Below are 21,708 nucleotides of genomic sequence, written 5' to 3' on the forward strand. Positions count from 1 at the left end.
GGGGAAAAAAATCCAGCAGCTCACAATATTGTTTGGCAACAATCTACACAGTAACAGATTTTTTATTATTGGTCTAAGGATTTGCAAAAATTCACTGTTGAAACATAACTTTAGTGTAGACAACATAACTTGGCCTAAATTTAGGCACATACTCCACCAAAGTGGGCCTTAAAAAGAGTGATTTTAACAATCTCACCAACCCTCTCTTTCCCCATCACATACAAAGCAGCTACTCTCACAGGGCATGGATCACTTGATAATAACCTGTCTGTTCATTCCCTCTGGGGCACCTGCCATTGGCCACTGTCAGAGGACAGGATACTGGGCTTGATGGACCTTTGGTCTGGCCCAGTATCGCCGTTCTTATGTTCAATTTAACAATACATGATAACATGAAGCAGTACCCCTATTGGTAGTAATTATCAGTAGATTAGCTATAGATTTTTTCTCAATCCTAACACTAGTATGTGTCATGCTGTTATACTTTGTTCAGCAGAAACATTTTCAATAAACATTAAAAGATGGAAGTCAAAGCACATAGGAAACTTCCAGTTTAATTCAGGCAACTAAAAGAAGAATACTTGCTGATGTAGGGGTATTACAGGTACAGGTTGAACCTCTCTAATCCGGCACTCCCTGGTCCGGCAACGTGTGTAGTCCAGCATAGACGCCGACTCTGTGGGTGCTCTGGGGCTAGAGCACCCACAGGGAAAAATTAGTGGGTGTGGAGCATCCAGCAGCTCCAAGATCCCAATTCTGCTCCCCTCCCCCGGCACCTCTCGTGCACCAGCGGCCCCGCGCTTACCAACTCCTCCTCCTCCCTCCCAGCACTTTCAGAGCGCCACGAACAGCTGATTTGCGACGTTCAAGCTCCATGGGGAAGTGGGAGGACCTGGGGCCGGCGGCTGGAACCCCAGGCGAGGGACCAGCAGCTGGGACCTGGGGTGGCATTGGGGTCCCCAGGCAGGGGGTTGGTGGCCAGGACCCCAGGCAGCAATGGGGCCCCTGGACGGGGGCGGCCATGCAGGGCACAAAGCCTGGGGGTGCTGTAGCATCCCCTGGACCTCTACTTCCCACGCCTATGGAAACCCGCTGGCACTCTTCATTGACCTCCTGTGGTCCGGCAAATTCTCTGGTTCTGCACCAGTCAGGTCCCGAGGGTGCCGGACTAGAGAGGTTCAACCTGTATTTAAAAAACCAGAACCCACTTTAAGAACAAAACCAAAAGCCTATAATTCAGTTTTAGTTAAAATAAGAAATGAATCTTGTCAGATGACATGAGGCTGAGTCATCTGTTAAATGATTTGATGTACAAGCCACCTGTATGATATACAATCAGTTTATAGACACACAACTATCTATTGGTAAAAATTGGTGTTATTTTAAGACATTCATATATAGCACTAAGAGTGACATATATTAAGTCAAAGGGCTCACATGCCAGACCTACACTTGTCAACTTGTCTGAAAGTTCAGATTAAGTTGCTGCACACATAGGAACAGCCATCCAATCTGAATTTGCTGTAATTTTATAAAATATATGGGGAGCAATGTTTGCAAATCAGAAATAGATTTTATAGATTTTGCATTATAATAAACATATTACATTTTTGGTAGCGCTACAAACACCGTGCTATAAAATGATAATGAAATTCAAAGATGGCTAAGTTTAATTTAAATAAATGTTCTAAATCAAGCAGCTTTCAGTTAAAAGGTAGCTTGCACAAACCTGTATTTTCCTTTGCCCTTTCTGCTGTATAAAGAAGCCCTGAAAGTGTTGCGTACATATGGTGATATTGGGTTAATATATTTCCTGCATGTTTTTTAATTTTACAAATATCAGGACAATCAAGTCTTATTCTCCCAGTTTTTGCTGGAAGATTAAGACCACAAGAGAACCGGAGAGCCCGCCTATCACTTAGTTTAACAGGTAGAATGTTGAAGCTTCCACAAACAGATCCTTTCTCTCAACTTTTTTCCAAGAGCGGGTTATTTGTTTAGAGCCAATTGTATGCCCAGCACTGTGCGGTACACTCAAAAGGAGCATTTCTTGCCTGTAATGGTTTCTAATGTAAAAGATTTACATCTATCCTAAAAAAGTGAATAATAAAATATAGACAAGAAAACTTAACAGTGATTCAAATTCCCTTTCCCAACTTGTTTGCTCAATATTCTCATTTGTTACCTGTGATGTCATAATCCTACTAGTTCAATTGTCCAGAGGCTTCTAAGAGAAAACACGTAGATAAAAAACTTTCAGGTCTTGTATTTGTATGAGTATTTTTTATACACATGGTTTGGATGTGGGGAACTTCTGCTTACTTTCTTGTTGATAAAAATATCAGAGCATTAAAACTAGTGAGAAAACTACTTATTACTGCAAACATTCATAGTTTAAAATATCTGTATTTTTCCCCTTTGGATTGCTCTGTCTGAAGCACTTGAATCCAACAGTCAACTGAAGACTGTGGTTCAGTTTGATGAACATTTGAATCTTGATTTACTCATCTGCATGTCAATATCCAGAATATTCTTTCAGTTCACTGCCATGTTATAACAGTGCTGGCATTTGAGCACTGGAAACAAATTGAATGGTTTAGTGATGCACACTGATGTCAAATTAATTTGTATAATAATTCCACAAATCATAAAACTAGTCACAAACATGGAAAATGTCTTGAAAATCACAAAGCTTACATCATATACCATATATCGGAGAATTTTTTTAAGTTTACCACAGCAAGTTTCCATCTTAATTTACTATTGCAAGCAAAGCTAACTTCAGTATATATTTTTTAATATTTTTATTAGCTTGAATATCTCAGTTTATCTTTGGTCTGCAGCAATGTCAGAAGAATATCTGTGACTTTGTAACTTAAAAAAACAGAAGTGGGAATACTTGACTCACATGTATGTTCTGTAGAAATTCTATTCATTATCTAGTATTGGCAGTGTTTAAGTAGGCCACTTCTGGCATCTCTAGCAGGAAGATGGACCTAGTAAATATCCAAACCCCAAAGCAACTTGGAGTCATGGTAAGTGAACAGTAACCACACAGAGAGATTGGGAGATAATTCTTCAGCAGCAGAAATGCATTAATAAAAACCAAAATTCAACATCTGAAGAAACCAGTATCAAAGAAAATGGTCCTGTCAACTTTAATCAAGCAACATAATCCCATGCGTCATGAAACTGAACATTCACCTCAAATATTTCATCCAGAAAGCCAATTGTTTAGACACGAACTATCTACTCTGCTGTAAATTGTACTTTCAAAAAGTAAAAATCAAAAAGCAATTTCACCAAGTGTATATATTTAAGGAGCAGCACTCCAGGAATAATCATTTACTCCAGTATGTACTAGAAGACTTGTTTTCAGCAAGTGCTGCTTGTACTATGGGATAACATTTCCCATGTTTAATAATTTATGCAATGCAGTAGCATACTGGACTCACCTACTTTCTGCTTTCAGTTGTAATCCAATTGTTTCCCTCTGCATATATATTAGTTTGAACAAATGCTCAAATTTTGCAGGACTGGGTCTTTAATGAATTTACAGGAAACATGGACAGACTAAAGAATAGTGTTCTGATTAATCTTAAATTTCCAGTGTATTGAACTGAAATATGAAAATATTCTCTATTCATGGAGGTCTGAAAAATCCTTCTCTTACACTGGCTAATGTATAGGAAATTCTTCTAGTTTCACAATGGAGGCAATGTATGTGTTTAGTGCTTTGAAGTCTACCATAGCTCTTCCATCAGATCTTTTTGCACTGTGAAGAATGGAATTGAATTGCTTTACCAGAGCAACTTGCCCTATAGCCTTTCTGGACATAATATTTTGATTTGCAAATTGCCTGTAATAATTTTTATACAGAAGAAAAAGTTGCCTTTCATATTGAAGTAAGTTTAAGCACTTATAATTTATTCTGCCAATTTACATGGCAGAAAAAGAACATTACACAGAGCAATGAATATTTTTTTCCCAGTCTCATTCATTTTCTTATGCTAAGTTTGTATTACAGGTTTAACTGTCCATTTCCGTTTTAAAAATACAGAACAATTTAGATTTAGTATTATTTAAGGTAAGGGACTATTACAATTGGTTTAAGTCAAACTTAGTACAAAAGGACCTGTATAGGTACATCCATGCTCGTGGGGCCAATACACTTTGATCCTTTCTAGCAACATGAGACCGTTCTAATCTGAGCCCTTCTTGAACAGAGACTGCAATCTATGCTTCTCTGCTATGCACAAAACTGGTTTTTCATGAAACTCTATATTTATTTTTGCCACTTAAGAAGGATTTAACCTATGGCCTGACCTTACAAGGTGCACAGTGATTTGAAAGTAATGTGAGCTGAGGGTACTCAGCATCTCAAGATCAGGTCCCATACTAGTAACTCAAGGAAAAGAAAAAAAAAATACTACAGCGATTAGAAAATTAGTAGGCTTTTAAGAGACATTCTTACTGATACTTTTAATGAGATTAGTTACCCGGTTTTACATGTACTATATTCTAGTGAATGGAAGGGTCCTATACCCTAGACCAGGGGTGGGCAAACTATGGCCCGCAGGCCACATCCGGCCCATGGGACCGTCCTGCCCGGCCTCCAAGCTCCTGGCCCGGGAGGCTCGCCCCCATCCCCTTCCTTGCTGTTCCGCCTCCCCTGCAGCCTCAGCTCACTCGCTCCACCGCCGGCGTCATGCTCTGGGCAGCGGGGCTGTGAGCTCCTGGGGCAGTGCAGCTGCACAGCCCGGCCTGACCCAGTGCTCTGTGGTGGCAGCGGCAGCGTGGCCTGGCTCCAGCCGGGCAGCACGGCTGTAGTGCCACCAGCCACCAGTGCTCCAGGCAGCACAGTAAGGGAGTGGGAGGGGGGGTTGGATAGAGGGCAGGGGAGTTCGGAGGGGGTTGGGGAGGGTTGAATGGGGGCAGGAGTCCCGGGGGGCAGTCAGGGGATAGGGAGAAGGGGTGGTTGGATGGGGAAGGGCTTCCGGGGGGACGAATCAGGTTAAATGTATCATATCTGACATGATATATTTAGAAAATATATATCTGAAAGTAAACTCACTAGTGTGAAAAATAGCCAAAATATTATTTTACAAAGATTCTGATATGTTAAAGACAAAATGTCTAGGATATAAATAATTTCCTAAGATATTTCCCATCACCATCACAAAATATAACCAATAAGTGCTTCCCATTCTGAAGAATGTGGTATTGGCTATCATTTCATACAGTACTAGTATAAATGGAGTTGCTAGAGAACATTCCTTTTATAAAATCCAATATACATCACTTCACTCCTTTTCTATGGAATGAATTGACTACAACATGTTATTTTCTTCAACATAACCTTTCCACACCAAAAGCTACTATTTGAAAACATGCTTACCCAAATCCCATAAAATAGTCCTAGACAGCAAGAAGCATTCATTTGGGTTCAAAGCAAGGACTAATGTGGAGGTTAAATGAAATGAAAATAACAATAAGTAGAATTTAAAATAGAGTGTATACAGACAGTTCTCTTGGTCTTTCCTGAGGGAAAGCAGCTGTTCAAGTCAACCATATAACGCTGTGTAATACCTCATTTTTCAGTTTTAATTTACGCAAAATGTCAGCATGTAATGAGATGATTTATTTAAAATAAAGAATCCTATTTAAAACTACCACTTAGCTTGTGGCAAATATGTCATACCTAACAGATCTGAAATAATGCTTACTGTGTCATTTTGGGGATAAAACATTATTTTAATGTTGTAACGAAACAAAAATCTCAGTTGTTTAGTCAAATATTTTAGAAACGCACAATGTATTTTTAGGCTTGAGTAACACTTACCTTAAGAAAACCAAAACATGGTGTTAAGATATACCGGTGAGTCTAGACTCTTATTTTGCTACCAAGTATTTCAAAAAAACAAGAAAGCTGGTTTTTGTTTTGTTTTTTTGGTAAGTGCCAAAATCCCTGGTGTGTCAATGGTCATGCCTTTCCAAATACTCATTAAATGGCAGTAGCAGCAAAGTATAATAGAGCACAGCATGTGTCCAAATGGTAATAAGAGAGCACCTTTTCTGGACCGTCTGTGTCAAAGCATGTTGGGATTAAACAATACCATGCTTCAGGCCAGAAACATTCTGCAGGTTACAGCGGACATAAAAGTTATCATGAAATAAAACCTTTACACTTTTCTTGCACATAAAAAGAGGTTCAAAACTGAAATGTGATGCTCAAAACAGAAGTTATGTTTTTCCCTCAACTAAGTGTGCATGTTCTCTTTCCAAGGCACTTTCATAAGTGCTACTGAATTCTGGTTCCCAGTTCCACTGAAATCTATTATGAAAAAGAATTTTTAAACTATACCATAAACTTTATGCGGGATTAAACACAGATATGATCACATTCAAAAATACAAGCGACTACCAATTGACAATAATCACTGATTTTGTAAAATAGAGCATTTTACCACATTAAACAACCAAGACAACAAAGAAAAGGGAAAACACTCACATACAAAAGCACCCGAGCATCTGACTTTACCACACCAGCAAGACACGTAACAAAAAGTGTCACTACAGAAAGATCACCTATCAACTTCAACTCCTATTTTCATCTCCAAAATGCCCTTCTATGGTAATGTGCCTTTATTAGGCCTACCTCTGCTTTCATTTAGCAATATAAACGTCCAGTGTTAAATCAGATTTAAAATAAAAAAAGCATTCGTTGAAAAACAAAACATTAAAAAGCAAAAAAAAAAACCCCCCCACAATCACAAGTTATTCTGTTTTTCTTGTCTTCTGAAGCAAAGTATGCCTAAATGTTACATGTCTTGGTCATTTAAACCTATCTAAAATGAAATGCAAGAAACTAATGAAATATAAGATTCACTTTTTTAGCCGTTTCCTCAAAAAAGCAACAACTCTTTCTGCTGTCAAAGTTAAGAGAAAAAATGAATAATGGCAAATTTGTTTTTCTTTAAAAACCAACCTCTGTAAAACTAATATTTTTAAAACATGTAACCCACCTCATCTCATATACCTGATGAATTTGGAATTAGGTTTTTGAAGGAAAACAATTCTCTATTCACTGAAGTAACTAGCAAACTTCTAAGAGCATTTCCAGCAGTTTTGAAAGTTACAAATGAGTTCAGACTATATATTACCTCATGGATCAGATCTCCCTGAAATAGTGCAGAGCCAAGTGCAAAGCTTTTTGATTGCTTTTTATTATTTTTCTTCTTGACTAAGATGGAAAGTGAGATTGCATCCTTGCAATAAATGCTTTTCAGGGTAACTCCAAAACAAAGAGCTTTTTAGGAAAAGAAAAATAAGGTTTTTCAAGAACTGTTAGACCTCAAAGTGCACTAAACTAGGAATTTTAACATACTGAATTTTCAATATCTTCCCACAAGGGCTTATTTTTTAGTTTAACTTTGTCAGGGATGAGAGTGTGTTAGATTCACTGTAATACTGCATACAACTCATTCTGTTTATGAGATTAAATTTAAAGAATTATATTCCACAATGTTCTTTAAAAATCTAGGTGAAAGGAACCCATTTCTCTAAAAGAAATCTGTAACATTATACATAGTAGCAGCACTATGGTTATACATCTAATTCAGAGACCCTGAATTTTGGTACTTCAATTATGGTGTATTTTGCTGTAATCTGGAAGAATGCATTATGGTAAGAATGCTAATGGCTTTCCACCAGCTTTAAAATACAATTGTATCTGCCACAACTGCACTATACTTAGGAAATATTTCTTTAATATTGGATTTAAGACTCTAGAGCCCTTTAAAGTGTTGTGCATGAAGCTCTGTGAACATAAAAATACATTTTTAAAAACAAGTTTACATGACCCATTTATTGGCAAAGCTAGTGAATTCTAAGGAATTATTGGCTTTAGGTTTATAATGGCATTAGCTGGATGAGAGTCAAATGCTGCAAAAATAGCCAAGGACAACTGCCACTGTCATTTTTCATCACTTTCAATTCACATAAACTATCAAAATACTCAAAATGTATGAAATTACCTTTTGTGCCTCTTTGAACTTTGGTAATGTAGGAACAAGCTCCGAGAAGGACTGAGGATCTAAAACCTATGGGTTTTCTTAAATTATAAAAGAAGAGTGAAAAATACTGTGTAGAAAAGAAGTCATAATAAAGAACAAAATGGATGGAATATATACAGAGTGTGTGGGGAAGATGGGAGCTGAGCATGAGAGAACAGATGTCCCAGTCACAGGAATAACAGCAAACAACACAGTTCAACAGCCAAGGTTGGTTCCCCAAAAAGCAGAGTAGACTCGGCAACCCCATTCATTATGCTACTGAGAAGGGAAGTATGCCATTCCATCCCCTTACACCAGGGATGGGCAAACTTTTTGGCCCAAGGGTCACACTGGGGTTGCAAAACTGTATGAAGGGCCAGGTAGGGAAGGCTGTGCCTCCCCAAACAGCCCTCTCCCACTTCCCGCCCCTGGACTGCCCCCCTCAGAACCTCCAACCCATCCAACCCCTCTGCTCCTTGTCCCCTAACCACCCCAAAATATTGGTCAACATGACAGACAGTGGTCTCTGCTCACTAACAGGTGGTGTCATGTTGTTAAAGCTAATCCACACAAAACTGGAAGTGGGCCTAGCCATTTCACAGTTATAAATCCCAAAGAACCATGTTTGATATAATTGGGTTCTGACAGACATCTGACCTAGTTAAAGCAAACTAAAGTTTTCTATTAGTTAAAGCTATCTACTACTATATAGCTCAATGCATTCTGTCTAAACAGCTAGTGGCAGCCCTAAACACTGTGGGCATTTTTCAAGGAATCTCCTTGCCCCCAACAGCTCAAAGGTTTCTGGGATATTTTATACCATCGCTCACTGAGCACTGCACTTATGAATGGCTGTTCAGGCAGCTGCATCCATTAAAAAAGCTTAGAATGAAACCAAAAAGATGGGAACATAAGTGTTTTGGAGGCAACGTTGGATAAAACTGAATGGAAGCAAGTAAAGAGCACAAAGGGGAAACTGAATGTATTCAAAGATAATTTAATGTTTGCCAAGGGGTCATGAGGCAATCTAATGCTAAATATAGAATTACAGAAAAGAGGCCAACGTACATTAGCAAAACACACACAAAAAAGTAGAGGTAGAAAGAGGTACATGAAGAAATTTATAACACATCAGATACAGAGAAGCACTGGAAAGATTACAGAATCACACAGAGCAAAACATGATAAGAAACCCTAAGGTTAATGATGAGAGTTAAGAATTTGAGAGTAATTTCTATATTAAGAGCTGCATAGATAGGTTATATGGAACAGACTGCCAAAAGCAGCATTAGGAATAACTAATGTATCCGACGAAGTGGGCATTCACCCACGAAAGCTCATGCTGCAAAACGTCTGTTAGTCTATAAGGTGCCACAGGATTCTTTGCTGCTAATGTAGATATCTGGTTTTAAAAATTATCTGGCAAATAACTGGAGGGAAAGGATATTCTAGATTACAACTCGTAACTCAAAAGATGGGGTGGATCAGCCACACAGACTGAAAGAGGCCAGGAAACCAATTCTATATTTAGTTTCCAAATAATTCTAAATAGCCTCTAGCAAGATATATTGGTAAATTATATATGATCTTTAACTCGCTCACACCTCCATAAGGAAACTTTTCCTATATCTTGATTTTTTAAAAAATACTGCTGACATCTATTTCATAAAACACCTTACCGTATATACTCGTTCATAAGCCAATTTTTTTTTAATAAAAAAGGAAAGCCCCAGAGACGGGAGTCGGTTTATGAATGGGTATAGAGAGGGAGAGGTGGGACACAGCCCCTCCCCCAAACAGAGGGAGCAAGGAGAGGCAGCAGAGCCAGTAGAACCAGAAGGGAAGAGGCAGGGCCAGAGTCTCTCTGCTTCTGGCCCCGCTGCTCTCCCCCCAGCCTCCAAAGCAGCTGCAGCTCTGGGGCTGGCAGGTTGCAGGCATGCCGCTCAGCCCCACCCCCAAGAGCAGGCTGTGGCCATGCCGCCCGGGCGCCAGAGCACACTGTGGCTGTGCCACCCAGCCCAGCCCGCTGGAACACGCTGTGGCTGCACCACCCGGTCTGGCCCGCCAGAGCGAGCTGCGGCCGCGCAGCCCAGCCTGCCAGAGCAGCTCCAGCCAGGTCAGAGACCTCCTTCGCTGGCCCTCCCCAGATAAGAAGGGATGGGATGGGGAGAGTGTGGGGCTCCCAGGCTAGGGGTGGGGTCATGTGGGGTGTTGTCAGGGGTTACTCCTCTGACTCCCAGCTTCTCCCCCACAAAAAAATTCCCCACCAGTTGCTGTCCCAGCCCGTCAGGGTAAGCAGCTGGCACGCTGGGGTGTTACCTCCGTGCCTGCGGACGCTCGAGATAAACAAACCATCTTGGACAACAAGTGACTTATCCTGATGGCCCGGGAGCTGACCCCTGAATTATAGGGTCGGCTTATGAACGGGTTATAAAAAATTTCCATTTTTACTTATGCAAGGGGGAGTGGAGAAGGGAGAGGGGTCGGCTTATAAACGAACCGGCTTATGATCGAGTATATGCGGCAATTATTAGATAGCACCTTTGTTGTACCTGGAAATGTACAGTCATAGTTCTTGCCCCAGGAACCTTCCTATCTAGACATTTAGGATGGCCCTTTAGCTTCTGAGAAATTATTTTTAATTTATTAAAATAAAGCAAAGCACTCAGGGGCTTTTTTTGAAGTGTTTTAAAAACAATCACCACCTATGTTCAATTAATGTACTAATGATACAGTGCTTTGCTTTGCAAACAAACTGATTTGTTAATAGGACTAGTCTTCCAAGACAGATAGAAAGTTGATTTTAATATGCTGCCACGTCCCACAAACATAACAGAAGCAAGGATTTACTTTCCTATTTCTACCAAAAAAATTGATTCTGATTGATACCTCACCTACTGTGGTCTGAAAGACCGGACATTCTAAGAGATTTTTCTTCATATATTGTCTAAGATTGATATGGTTTCTGGATGTTATAGGTATTGAACTTTTTTCTAAAAAACATATCCAAGACCTTCATTTCCAAAGCTGGTATCTACCCCCACATACACACGGTCCATCCCAGAACATTACACTTTTCTGGGTTTTTTTTCCCCTAACAAACAAAAATAAAGACTTGTTTACACAGGGAAATTGACTGGCATAGCTATAATGGAATAAGATATTCTGGTATAGCTATGCAAGAATAATTCCCCATGCGGGCATTATTCCCAAATGAAGTTACTTTTTCAGAGTAGAATAACTCTGCACAGGGAGTTATTCTAATATAGCTGTAGCTTATTCCACTACAGCTATTCCAGTCCATTTCCCCATGTAGACACCCCATAATACTTTGTATTTTCAAAGCACTGAACAAAATATTAGCCAATTAAATCTCTCAACACTCTTATGGAAGCAGTTAGGGATTTCCAGTTCACAAAAGGGGAAACAGGAGTAGAGACAGGGCCTGCTTGGTAGTACATCATGACACAAATGCACTTTATTGAAATAAGGAGATTTGGGATTCCAATTGTGCATAATATCCACTGGCCTAGACGTCTCAGAAAGGATAAAACTGATTTTTGGTGGCAGGATGCACCCTCTATCATTTGAACCATAAACTAGTATTCATAGTGGTGTGAGAAGAAACCATTCCTCCCACCCTACAAGGGAAGGTATAGTGATGCTTGTTAGCAGAGAAGAAAGGCTGGGATATGGAAAAAAAATGTAACAGACTACATACTGTAGGTGTCTGGCAGCCCTGTTCCTCCCACACACCGCATGTCTATTCAAAATGCTGCTGCTGGGGTCATTTCCTGACCTGCCATTCTGACCACATTAACCCTCTCTCTTTGCATCCCTCCACTGGCTCTCCCTCCTCCACCAAATCAATCACAAGTTCTTTGTCTTTGCATTAGAGGCCCTTGACTCTTTATCCCCATCCTCTGTATCAGATATATTAAGTTACTGAACACTATCTTCACTCTGATAGTGATGGCAGCCTTGATTGCCTGCTTATGGGCTTCTTTCTCCAGTTCCTCTGAATTTTCTCCCATCTGTTTCAAATGCATAGGAAAAACTCCCCATCAATTACAGTAAACCTCCACCTTATCCTCTACAAAACCTACCTCTCTGCCCTGATGCTGACAAATTATTCAGGTCTGACATTGGCTAGGAAAGTGCCTAAACATCCTTCTAACCCACCAGTCAGTGTGTCTGTTTCATCCAATTGTTATATCCCATCGGTCACGTCAATTGTGAGCACTCTCAGGCAGAAACTATTGTCTTTGTTACATATCTGTATAGTGCCTACCACAACAGGCTCCCATTCCATAATTGAGATTCCTAGGAAATAATGTAGTACAAATAAAATATCTTCCTAAATAGCACTCCACCTGCCCCTCATATAATATGGTAATATCAGAGCACCTATGCTGAATGGTATGCTTTGGCACACACTCTAGCAGCATGGCGATATGGAAGAAAAGTGCTAAAATCAACAAAAATAAGTGTTAAAAATAGTCATTTGTTCCAACTAAAATAGCCCTCCTTCATGTTTATGTATGACGAAACGACATCTACATTTATTTAATAAAAACATTTATTTAATAAAATAAAATTTATTTAAGAATGGTGAAATCAGTAAAAATCAATTGTGATTAACAATGCAATTCACCTGTGTATTTCAGTAACTAGAAAACGGCCACGATAAGCCAAATTTTCACCACTTTTTTTACTTCACTAACTCTTTGACATTTCTCACGAATGCTTTGCTGCCAAAAAGAAGTTATTTAACGATGGAGTTTTTGGTTTTTTTTTTTTTTTTAAATATAGGGAAGTCTGGCAAGAAGTTTGTGAGAAACTTGGGGGGGGGTGAGGAGGGGGAAATCGAACCGATTGTAATTATTTGAAACAAAAAAATAGGTGAAGTAAAACCACTAAATTTAGCTTAATTTATTTGTTTTTTCTCGACAAGGAGTGGTTCCTTTTATTATTATTTTTGGAAATCCTGGATTTGGGACTCTTTGGTTCTATAGAACAATTCATGCCAAATTTTACTATCCTACAATTGCTATGGAGAAGAGTATTAAGAACGTCTGCAACTGAACCAGGACACAAGAAACACTGTCACCTCATAGGGCTTGTCTACACTACCCGCCAGACTGGCGGGCAGGGATCAATCCAGCGCCACCCCCATCGACTCCAGTACTCTACCAGAATCGCAAGTGGAGTCGACGGGAGAGCGTCAGCTGTCAACTTACCGCAGTGAAGACAGCGTGGTAAATAGATCTAAGTATGTCAACTTCAGCTACGCTATTCACATAGCTGAAGATGCATATCTTAGATCGATCCCGCACACTAGAGTAGACAAACCTATATAAAAGGTTTACATTGGTACACCTCTACCCCAATATAACGCAACCTGATATAACACAAATTTGGATATAACATGGTAAAGCAGCGCTCCGGGGGGTGGGGGTGGGGGGGCTCCACACTCCGGCAGATCAAAGCAAGTTGGATATAACGCGGTTTCACCTATAACGCAGTAACATTCTTTGGCTCCCGAGGACAGCGTTATTACTTCTCTCACGCCTCCTCTCTCTTGCAATGTTTTTGTAAGACTCCTCTTCTGCCTTTCCCAACTTGAAACAACTTCCTACCTAAAGTGTTTTTCCCATTCATAAACTTTCATTCACATCTTTTTCCTTATCAAGTTACTCCTCAGAAGATAGCAGCAGCCTTTAGTCATACAACAAGATCCTCTGGCCTCACTTTATACTGATGTTGACCGTAAGAATTAGAAATTCTACATGGGAATTTGGCAAGTGTTGTGAAACACTGCAAACAATTTAAATTCAGCCTAACTCATACCCACAACTATCCTTGATCCAAACTTACACCAGAATGCCAACCATCTTTAACAGAGAGACACACACACTCATTACACTGTACCATATTAACGAATGCATCCCCTACACAACCACAGATTATTCTACAATGTATGTGTTTTTTTCAATCTACCTTTGCCAACAATTAATGTTAGGACAAAAGAGAAAAGAAAAGTAAATGACAAATATCTAGTAAATACAATATAGTAAAAAAAAAAAAAAAAAGTTAAGAACCTACGTTTTGGCAGTGACATCCACAAACTGCCCTGGACGGAAGTGAGCTGCATACAGAGGTGTACCTTAAAAAGGAGGGAAAATATACCATTCAATTAAGTGCTGAAACTTGAACCATTATCTTGTCAGCATCCACAGTTGTTAAAAATAATGTAAAAAAGGAAATATTTTTATTTAAATCCTGGTTCTTTAAAAAATGTTTTTAAAAAATGTATGTATAATTACTACTTTATTTTCATCCCATTGTATAATATTAAATTGCTAAATTGGTTGTTTTGTACTTGTTTCTTCAGTCTCCCAATTATTAATACAATTTCAGATTTTACAGAGATTTTTACAACTAAAAAGTTTCACACTTAAGATGCTCATCTACACTGAAAAAGGCAAATAAAGGGCCCTTAACATCTTTATTGAGAGACTAAAATAAGCTCAAAACACAAAATGGACATGCAAATACCCTGTGCTATGTTTGTAGCAGTTACATTTTCAAATCCCTTTTGAGCCTGATTTTTTGCTCTTATTTTTGAAAATTTTGGGCTGCGTGTATAAAAAAAAAAGTTCTAAATAACTCTGTTAATGTATTATACAACTAAATGATTTTTCAGTGTTAACAATTAAGCAATTTATTTTGATGTGACAAAGATTGACACTAAGAAAAAAGTTTTTAATAAAAGTATAATTTTAGCCCCTTGTTCTGCAAACACAATGCATGTGTTTAAAATTAAATTCATGACTAGTCCTGCTTAACTGCTTGCAGCATCAGGGCGTTAGTTTTCAATATTTTGTTTTTTGCTTATAGCAGTCCTGTAAAATTAAAAAACAACATACCCTACTCGTGGCATTTTAAAAAAAGCTTTGATAATTTAGCTCTTTATAAATTTTAATCTAAATTTGCGATACCAAATTCTCAGATTAGTTTTACAAATCCTCAACTTGATTTAAATCAATTTAAAAACAAAAATCAAGTAATTTAAATCACTCCACTCTATCAATGTCAGATTTGTCAGTTAATGCAGATTGTGATGATGTGACCCTCTACTAAATCACCAGCCAGAAAAATATTGACATCTAGTATAAATAATGAAGTATGTATAAGTGTACTAGCCCCAAGAAAATCAGACACAGACAGCCCAGGGCAAACAATTGAGACAAGAGGAAAGATGGAGGATGCTGCAGTAAAGCTTGTAGTACATATTTAGGACTTTAAATGCTCCCAACTTTCAGCCTTTGCTTCAATTATCAGATCACACTTTCTCCGTATGCCATACAGGATACTACTACTGAGTAGCCACAATAAAGTCTAAGATCTGTTTGTAGACTCTCTACTGACTACCAAAGAAGTCATAGTTTAAATAGACCATTAGGACCCTGTTTTAATAAAACTAATGATTAAGAAATTAATAAAATGCTTGAAGCAAAATTATGTTGGCAACAGCATGTAATATAAACAACCCAAATTCACATACTAATATATCCTGAAAAATTTTAAAAACAATTTTTATGAAGGTTAAAAGTCCAAATCTTCTGGTTAAAAAACAAAATTCTCAATGGAAACCAATGCTCCATTTTGCTGAATCCTTTGTCTCAAATAGTCTGAAACAATGGCATTTCAAGAGGCATCTAATTCGTCTCAACCAGGGAAGACTGAAACCTCAAACAGCAACTTTTCCAGCCTCCTGCAAAACATCACTTATGGTGTCCTTATAAAAGTGCCAAAGTCCTTTCGGGAAATGTAGTCACATTCATTTCTAACACTCATTTGCATTTTAGCCAGTTTGCATTAAACAACTTTTCCAAGGGATGGAACTGATTTGCTACAAAAAGAAGAAATGGCAAAAGACGACAATTTCTTTCTCCACCCACAGAAAACAAAGGCCATTTTCTAGTTTCCTCCTTTTCAAAAATTTGACTTGGCCCCAGTGATAGAGGGGAAAAAAAAATTATTTAAATTCACTTTCATACCTAAAAATCAATCCCACCTTAATGTAGGCTGACCAGACAGCAAGTGTGAAAAATCGGGACAGGGTGTGTGGGTGTGGGTGGAGGGGCAGTGTTGTAGTGTAATAGGAGCATATATAAGAAAAAGCCCCAAATATCGGGACTGTCCCTATAAAATCGGGACATCTGGTCACCTACCTTAATGTCCTATTTATGTAAGTAAGTCATACATGTAATGTATTCCAGCTCAAAAAGATTACCTGGCTTAATTATAGCATTATCTGACACCTTAAATATTGTAGTCTTCTGCTTTGGTGGTACTCCTGCTTCCCTGAAAACCTCCAATGCTGACTCTGGTTTCTGGAAGAAACCCATAAAAACAAGTGAAATTAAATTGTAAACACTTTTCTGAGATTCACTGAATTTATAACTGTTTACACTACTTAAAAAACAAATGCCACGTATTTTTACTTTCAAGAAAGACTTAACTTTATAATAAATTACTGTAGCATAATTTTTCATGAACTTCCTATTTTTCATTGTTGGTTCTCATTTGACCCATCAATCTCATCGTATGATCACTGCACATTTAGACTGTGTCACTAACACCAAGGGATCTGTAAAAACTTCCAGAGCTAGGAGGGAGAAGGGAGTCATCATTTTTTTTCCCATATACACAAATATTTATTACTGCTTTTTAAATTTATATTTATAATACATTTTCAGTAACCAGAATTTAAAGTGTAATCTTTATTTCAGATGTCATTATAAATGCACATTTGTACTAATGATACCTTTTTACAGTGCTACAAGGTGTATGTACTTTTATAGACTGTAAACCCTTCAGGGCAGCAACATAATCTAAGGCCCTGATCTTGCAGAGACTTCTTGAAATACTTAATTTTATAAAAGCCTATAGTTCCACTGAAGCAAACAGGGCTTCACACAGCACAACAGCAGAAGACCCCAAGAACAAAGTTTTTTGTATTTATTTTTATTTTAAATATAAATAATTCATTTCAATGACAAATAATCTTTGGCTACAAACGAGATCTTTTTATTTTATCAGACACATCAGCAGTCGCCTTTTAGAAACATTACAGCACTGAAAGAGTACCAGCCAAATGGAAACCAAGTGTATGAAAATTGAAGTTGTATACAGTGGCTCAGCTGAGATTTTTCTTCAAATGAAACCTCCTAGAAAGCAATTTAAACAACTGACAGCACTGTCGCACTTGGATAATCCCATCTGTGAGAGGGTCACTTTTAAAAAGTTCTCTGAAATTATCCTTTTCCCAATAAAAACACTTCTCTGAACTTTCAGACAAATTGATCTGGACACCTCTGAAGGCTGTTTAGCATCATTTGAAAAATCTGCATATTGCCCATGATTTTATTAATAACTATATGTAAATACATTTTATAAGAACAGCAAAGAACATATTATGCTTGGTTAGAAACCAACTTATAAAATTCCTTTGATTTCTAATTGATTAGAGACCAACAAAACAAAATATCTTTATGAAAATGTTCCTCCTCCTCTCAAGTAGGAATGCTGATATACGGTTCTGCAGTTCACTGTTTTTTAAAAATGAATTGCTGTCTTGCCTTCATATAGTAAAACATTTTAAACAAAATATTTTTAAAATAATCATGATTAACCTATTTATATATTTTCCAAAGTTGATTGTATTATTGGTCTGATGACTGATTACATATAGACTGTACTACAGTCTTTGCAGAAGTGAAAAATAAAATAGGTATCTCCTTTATCAGATATTTTTAAGTAAGTCTTGATTTGGATTGGAAAGCAAAATTACATTAGTTTAGTTTACCAGAAACTGAATGCTTAACAGTATGTATTCAAAATGGGCTTGTGAGGAGGATTAGAATGACTGAAAAAAAACACATACTGAAGTCATCAAGGGATAGGAAAGCTTTTTTCCATTTTTTCACCAAAACATCTGACTATAGCTTTCTATTGCCTGACTTCAGCAAATGAAACAAAAATTTCATCAAGTGCTCTAATGGATGAAGACAAAGGTAGGTATTTTTATGTACACAAAACATCACTTAGCCTCCTTGCAAAAACGGGGAAAAAAAGATTTTTAAATGGCAACATTGATATTGAATATGTTCTCAAGTGAATACCATTTTAAAAGGTCTATTGAAAGCATACTGAGTAATATAGTATGGACCGTTGCAAATCAGACTACATCTTCAAAATGATTAATAGACCTCAAAACCAGAGTTTTTTTAAAAGTCATTGATAAAACTGTCACAGTATCATGCATTTTGGAAAGGAGACCAATTAACTGTTCATTAAAAAAATAATTTAGAAAGTTTATCCACTTGGAACACAATGGCATTTGTCAAGCTAAAAAAACCCATATTCCTAAAAATGTATTTATTTTTTTTAAAAATAATTTGACATTTAAAAGAAATACATTAAATCTTCATTGTTAGTGAAATTACTAAGGGATTCATCTGACAATTCACTAAAGTGAGTCACAGTCAAAATCTGGAGAGGACAGATGTTTCTATGGGCAACTAATGAAACAAGTTAATTATGTTGACACAACACAGGACTAGTTTTCCACAGTTTAGCTTTTCGAACTCACATTTGGAAGAAAACAATGAAGTGATAAATATAAAAAGAGGATGAAGTTTCAAGTTTCAATGTAAACCAGAAAAAGGTATTATTATATTTGCAGAGTCCATAACAAGTGTAAACTGTACAGAAATAAAATAACCTATGTCAAATTCTTTCAAGCTATGTAATTTTATGGAACAAATTTACTCAAGATTCAACCTCAGAAATTACCAGGCAAGGTCCAGATCTACATAAACTTATTCAACCATATCCATTAAAAAAAACAAAAAAAACCTAATTAATAGAATTATCTAGAAAAAAGCAACAATTTCCTATGAAGGAACATAGATAATTTAATAAACAATAGTCAACAATCTGATATTTTAGATCAGGGGATCTCAACTGGGGGGCGGGAGTGTTGCCAGCTGTCAGCCTCCACCCCAAACCCTGCTTTGCCTCCAGCATTTATAACGGTGTTAAATACACCTCTACCTCGATATAACGCTGTCCTCAGGAGCCAAAAAATTTTACCGCATTATATCGAACTTCCTTTGATCCATCGGAGTGCGCAGCCCCGCCCCCCCGGCGCACTGCTTTACCATGTTATATCCAAATTCATGTTATATCGGGTCACGTTATATCAAGGTAGAGGTGTATATTAAAAAGTGTTTTTAATTTATAATGGGGGTCGTACTCAGAGGCTTGCTGTGTGAAAGGGGTCACAAGTACAAAAAGTTTGAAAACCACTGTTTTAGATCATTGTGCATCAAAGAAAGCTATACAGATAACAATAAGAGCAGTTTAAATTGGACATGTGATTGCATGAATCCTATATTTTCCATGCATTATGTTACTCAGCCAAGCAAGAAGACACTGTTGAGCAGTCAGGACTATCACACGTGCATTCCTTCACAGTTGTGTTTCCCTGGTGCACCACCAGTTTCAAAATGACTAGATTCATACAATTTTTGTCAGTCTTGATCTAACACAGCCAGGACCACCGATGTAATTTCACCAAGTGAAAAATGTTCCTCTAGTAGTGGACATGTACCAGAGAGACAAGACATATGGAAACCAAAGTGAACATTAGTGAGATGTGCACATGCAAGCATTAAATAAAACTAAGATTTTGGGTAGACTCTACTAGAAAGACTGAGGTACAAGCCCTCAAGAAAAAACAAACAAACAGATCTCCAAATAAGTCATGTAATACCTTTTTGTATGTGTTTGGGTCAAACAGAGGCAAAGAGAAGTGTGATACTGTTTTATAAACATAATGAATCACAAAAAAATGTGCTCTTTTGAAGGAAGACTAGGTTTCCCATCAGGATTCAATCTTTCCCCCTGGGATTGACAAAACTGCTAAATTGCTTCAACCATTGAAGACTGACTTGGACTTTTGCATCAGACATCTAGAGCTGTTACACAAATTAGTGGTTTGTGACACCATCATCAATAAGCTATGTTCACAACTGTGCATATTTTTAAGTTTAAAGTTTAATTCTTTGTTCAGGAATATTATATGCAAATGAGCAAATAAAACAATGGTAAAATTAAAGCAGAAATGAATAAATCAGGATACATACACCAATTATATAATGAGATTATCCAAAGGATTATCAGAATCGAAAGAGGCCCACAGTAACTCCCCTATTCCAGTGGTTTTTAAATTTGTGGGCCAAGATCCCAAATTAGGTCCAATGCAAGTTTGTAGAGTTAAGTACCTGCTCCCCCATCCACTGCTACTACACGTTCTCATTTCCTGCAGTTCCTTCCATTACCAACAGAAAACCATGCTTCAAAGAAGCTTTCAAAAATACAGCCTTCTACCATTTCCAAGAGGGGAAAAATTGCTAATGGAGTTGTCCTCACTTCCCAGATTTTTCTAACAGATTTTGGGGAAGGTTGGGTCGAAGGGAGGGAAGTGAGAATGGAGCCTTCCTCCTACCCATGTCCACTCCACCCACACCACCCAATGACACATGAGCGTGTGAGGGTGAGTGACAGACAAAGATGAGCCTCCGAAACATGTATGGCTGCAGACTCATCTTTGACTAAACACCTTTTAATATATCACTGTTTTGTCTGAAAGCATTTATAATTAGTGATCCTTATAGAAATAACAATTCTACACTTACATAAAAAGGAGATGAATTTTTCCCTCCAACGATTAGGGTAGCTGTTTTTCCATTATACTCCTCCTTTGGTGTGTACTTTAAAACATGGCAGTCTTTCACCTTAAAAAATAAATCACAGTAAACAGGGTCTCAAACAGACATCTGCTCACATTCTAATTTAAATTAACAATAGATATTAAACAATGTGAGCAAAGTCACAGTGTCGACTTGATTTCATTTGTCTAATAGAGGAGACACAGTTCAAAGAGAACATTTTAACCATTTATAATGAAGCATCTTTCAATTAACTGTTGACCAGAAAGCCAACTAGAACAGATATGTGGAACAGACAATATTCTTATGTAAACCCTAAAAGTAAAATCAGAATCTCTCTTACCTGAAGTAATGTGACAGCATGTCTTTCACCATTCTTGGTCCATAACGGAACCATTCCCAACTTTATTGCAACAAGGCCAACTCTGCGGGAACCTTTAGATCAAAACAAACCATGCCCTTAATTTTAGACTAAATATCTGACAGAATCAAAGATCTTTTTTCCCCCATGGGAGGGATTGAAGGAGGAGAGAACAAGTTTTTAACTTTGTGGGCAGGTTGGGAACAGCAGGGTTTCTTTAATGTACTACTTATGTTTCTGCAGAGCATTACATGGGTTCAGTATTAATTACAATATATAATTTCTTGTTGAGAAGTCACTTCTGAAAAATACAAACATGACTTCCATTTTTGGCAAACCAGATGACTATTTCACTAGGTTCCCCCCCCCTCTAAATATTTAAGTTTTTATTTTATTCTCAGCCAATGTATAACCAATCTACCCCTTTAAGGGTTCAGATGCTTAGGTCTTTAGCTTGGAACACAGAATCCATAAGAGGAATATTTAATAA

General features: G+C 37.7%; 1 protein-coding gene across 2 annotated transcripts in view; it reads right to left on the reverse strand.

Annotated features, from left to right (window-relative positions):
- Positions 1-21,708, reverse strand: part of MRPL3 (mitochondrial ribosomal protein L3) — a 56,773-nt gene that overhangs the window by 23,183 nt on the left and 11,882 nt on the right. For both annotated transcript variants that reach the window (XM_039528040.1, XM_039528041.1), the window contains exons 3-6: positions 21,201-21,292; positions 20,825-20,923; positions 16,354-16,453; positions 14,160-14,220 (exon numbers count right to left, since the gene is read on the reverse strand). In XM_039528040.1, coding sequence (XP_039383974.1) covers positions 14,160-14,220; positions 16,354-16,453; positions 20,825-20,923; positions 21,201-21,292 — 352 coding nt within the window. The remainder of the gene's footprint in view (positions 1-14,159; positions 14,221-16,353; positions 16,454-20,824; positions 20,924-21,200; positions 21,293-21,708) is intronic.

This window comes from Mauremys reevesii, linkage group 2 (assembly GCF_016161935.1).
Source record: "Mauremys reevesii isolate NIE-2019 linkage group 2, ASM1616193v1, whole genome shotgun sequence".
In the NCBI taxonomy this organism is placed as follows: Eukaryota; Metazoa; Chordata; order Testudines; family Geoemydidae; genus Mauremys; species Mauremys reevesii.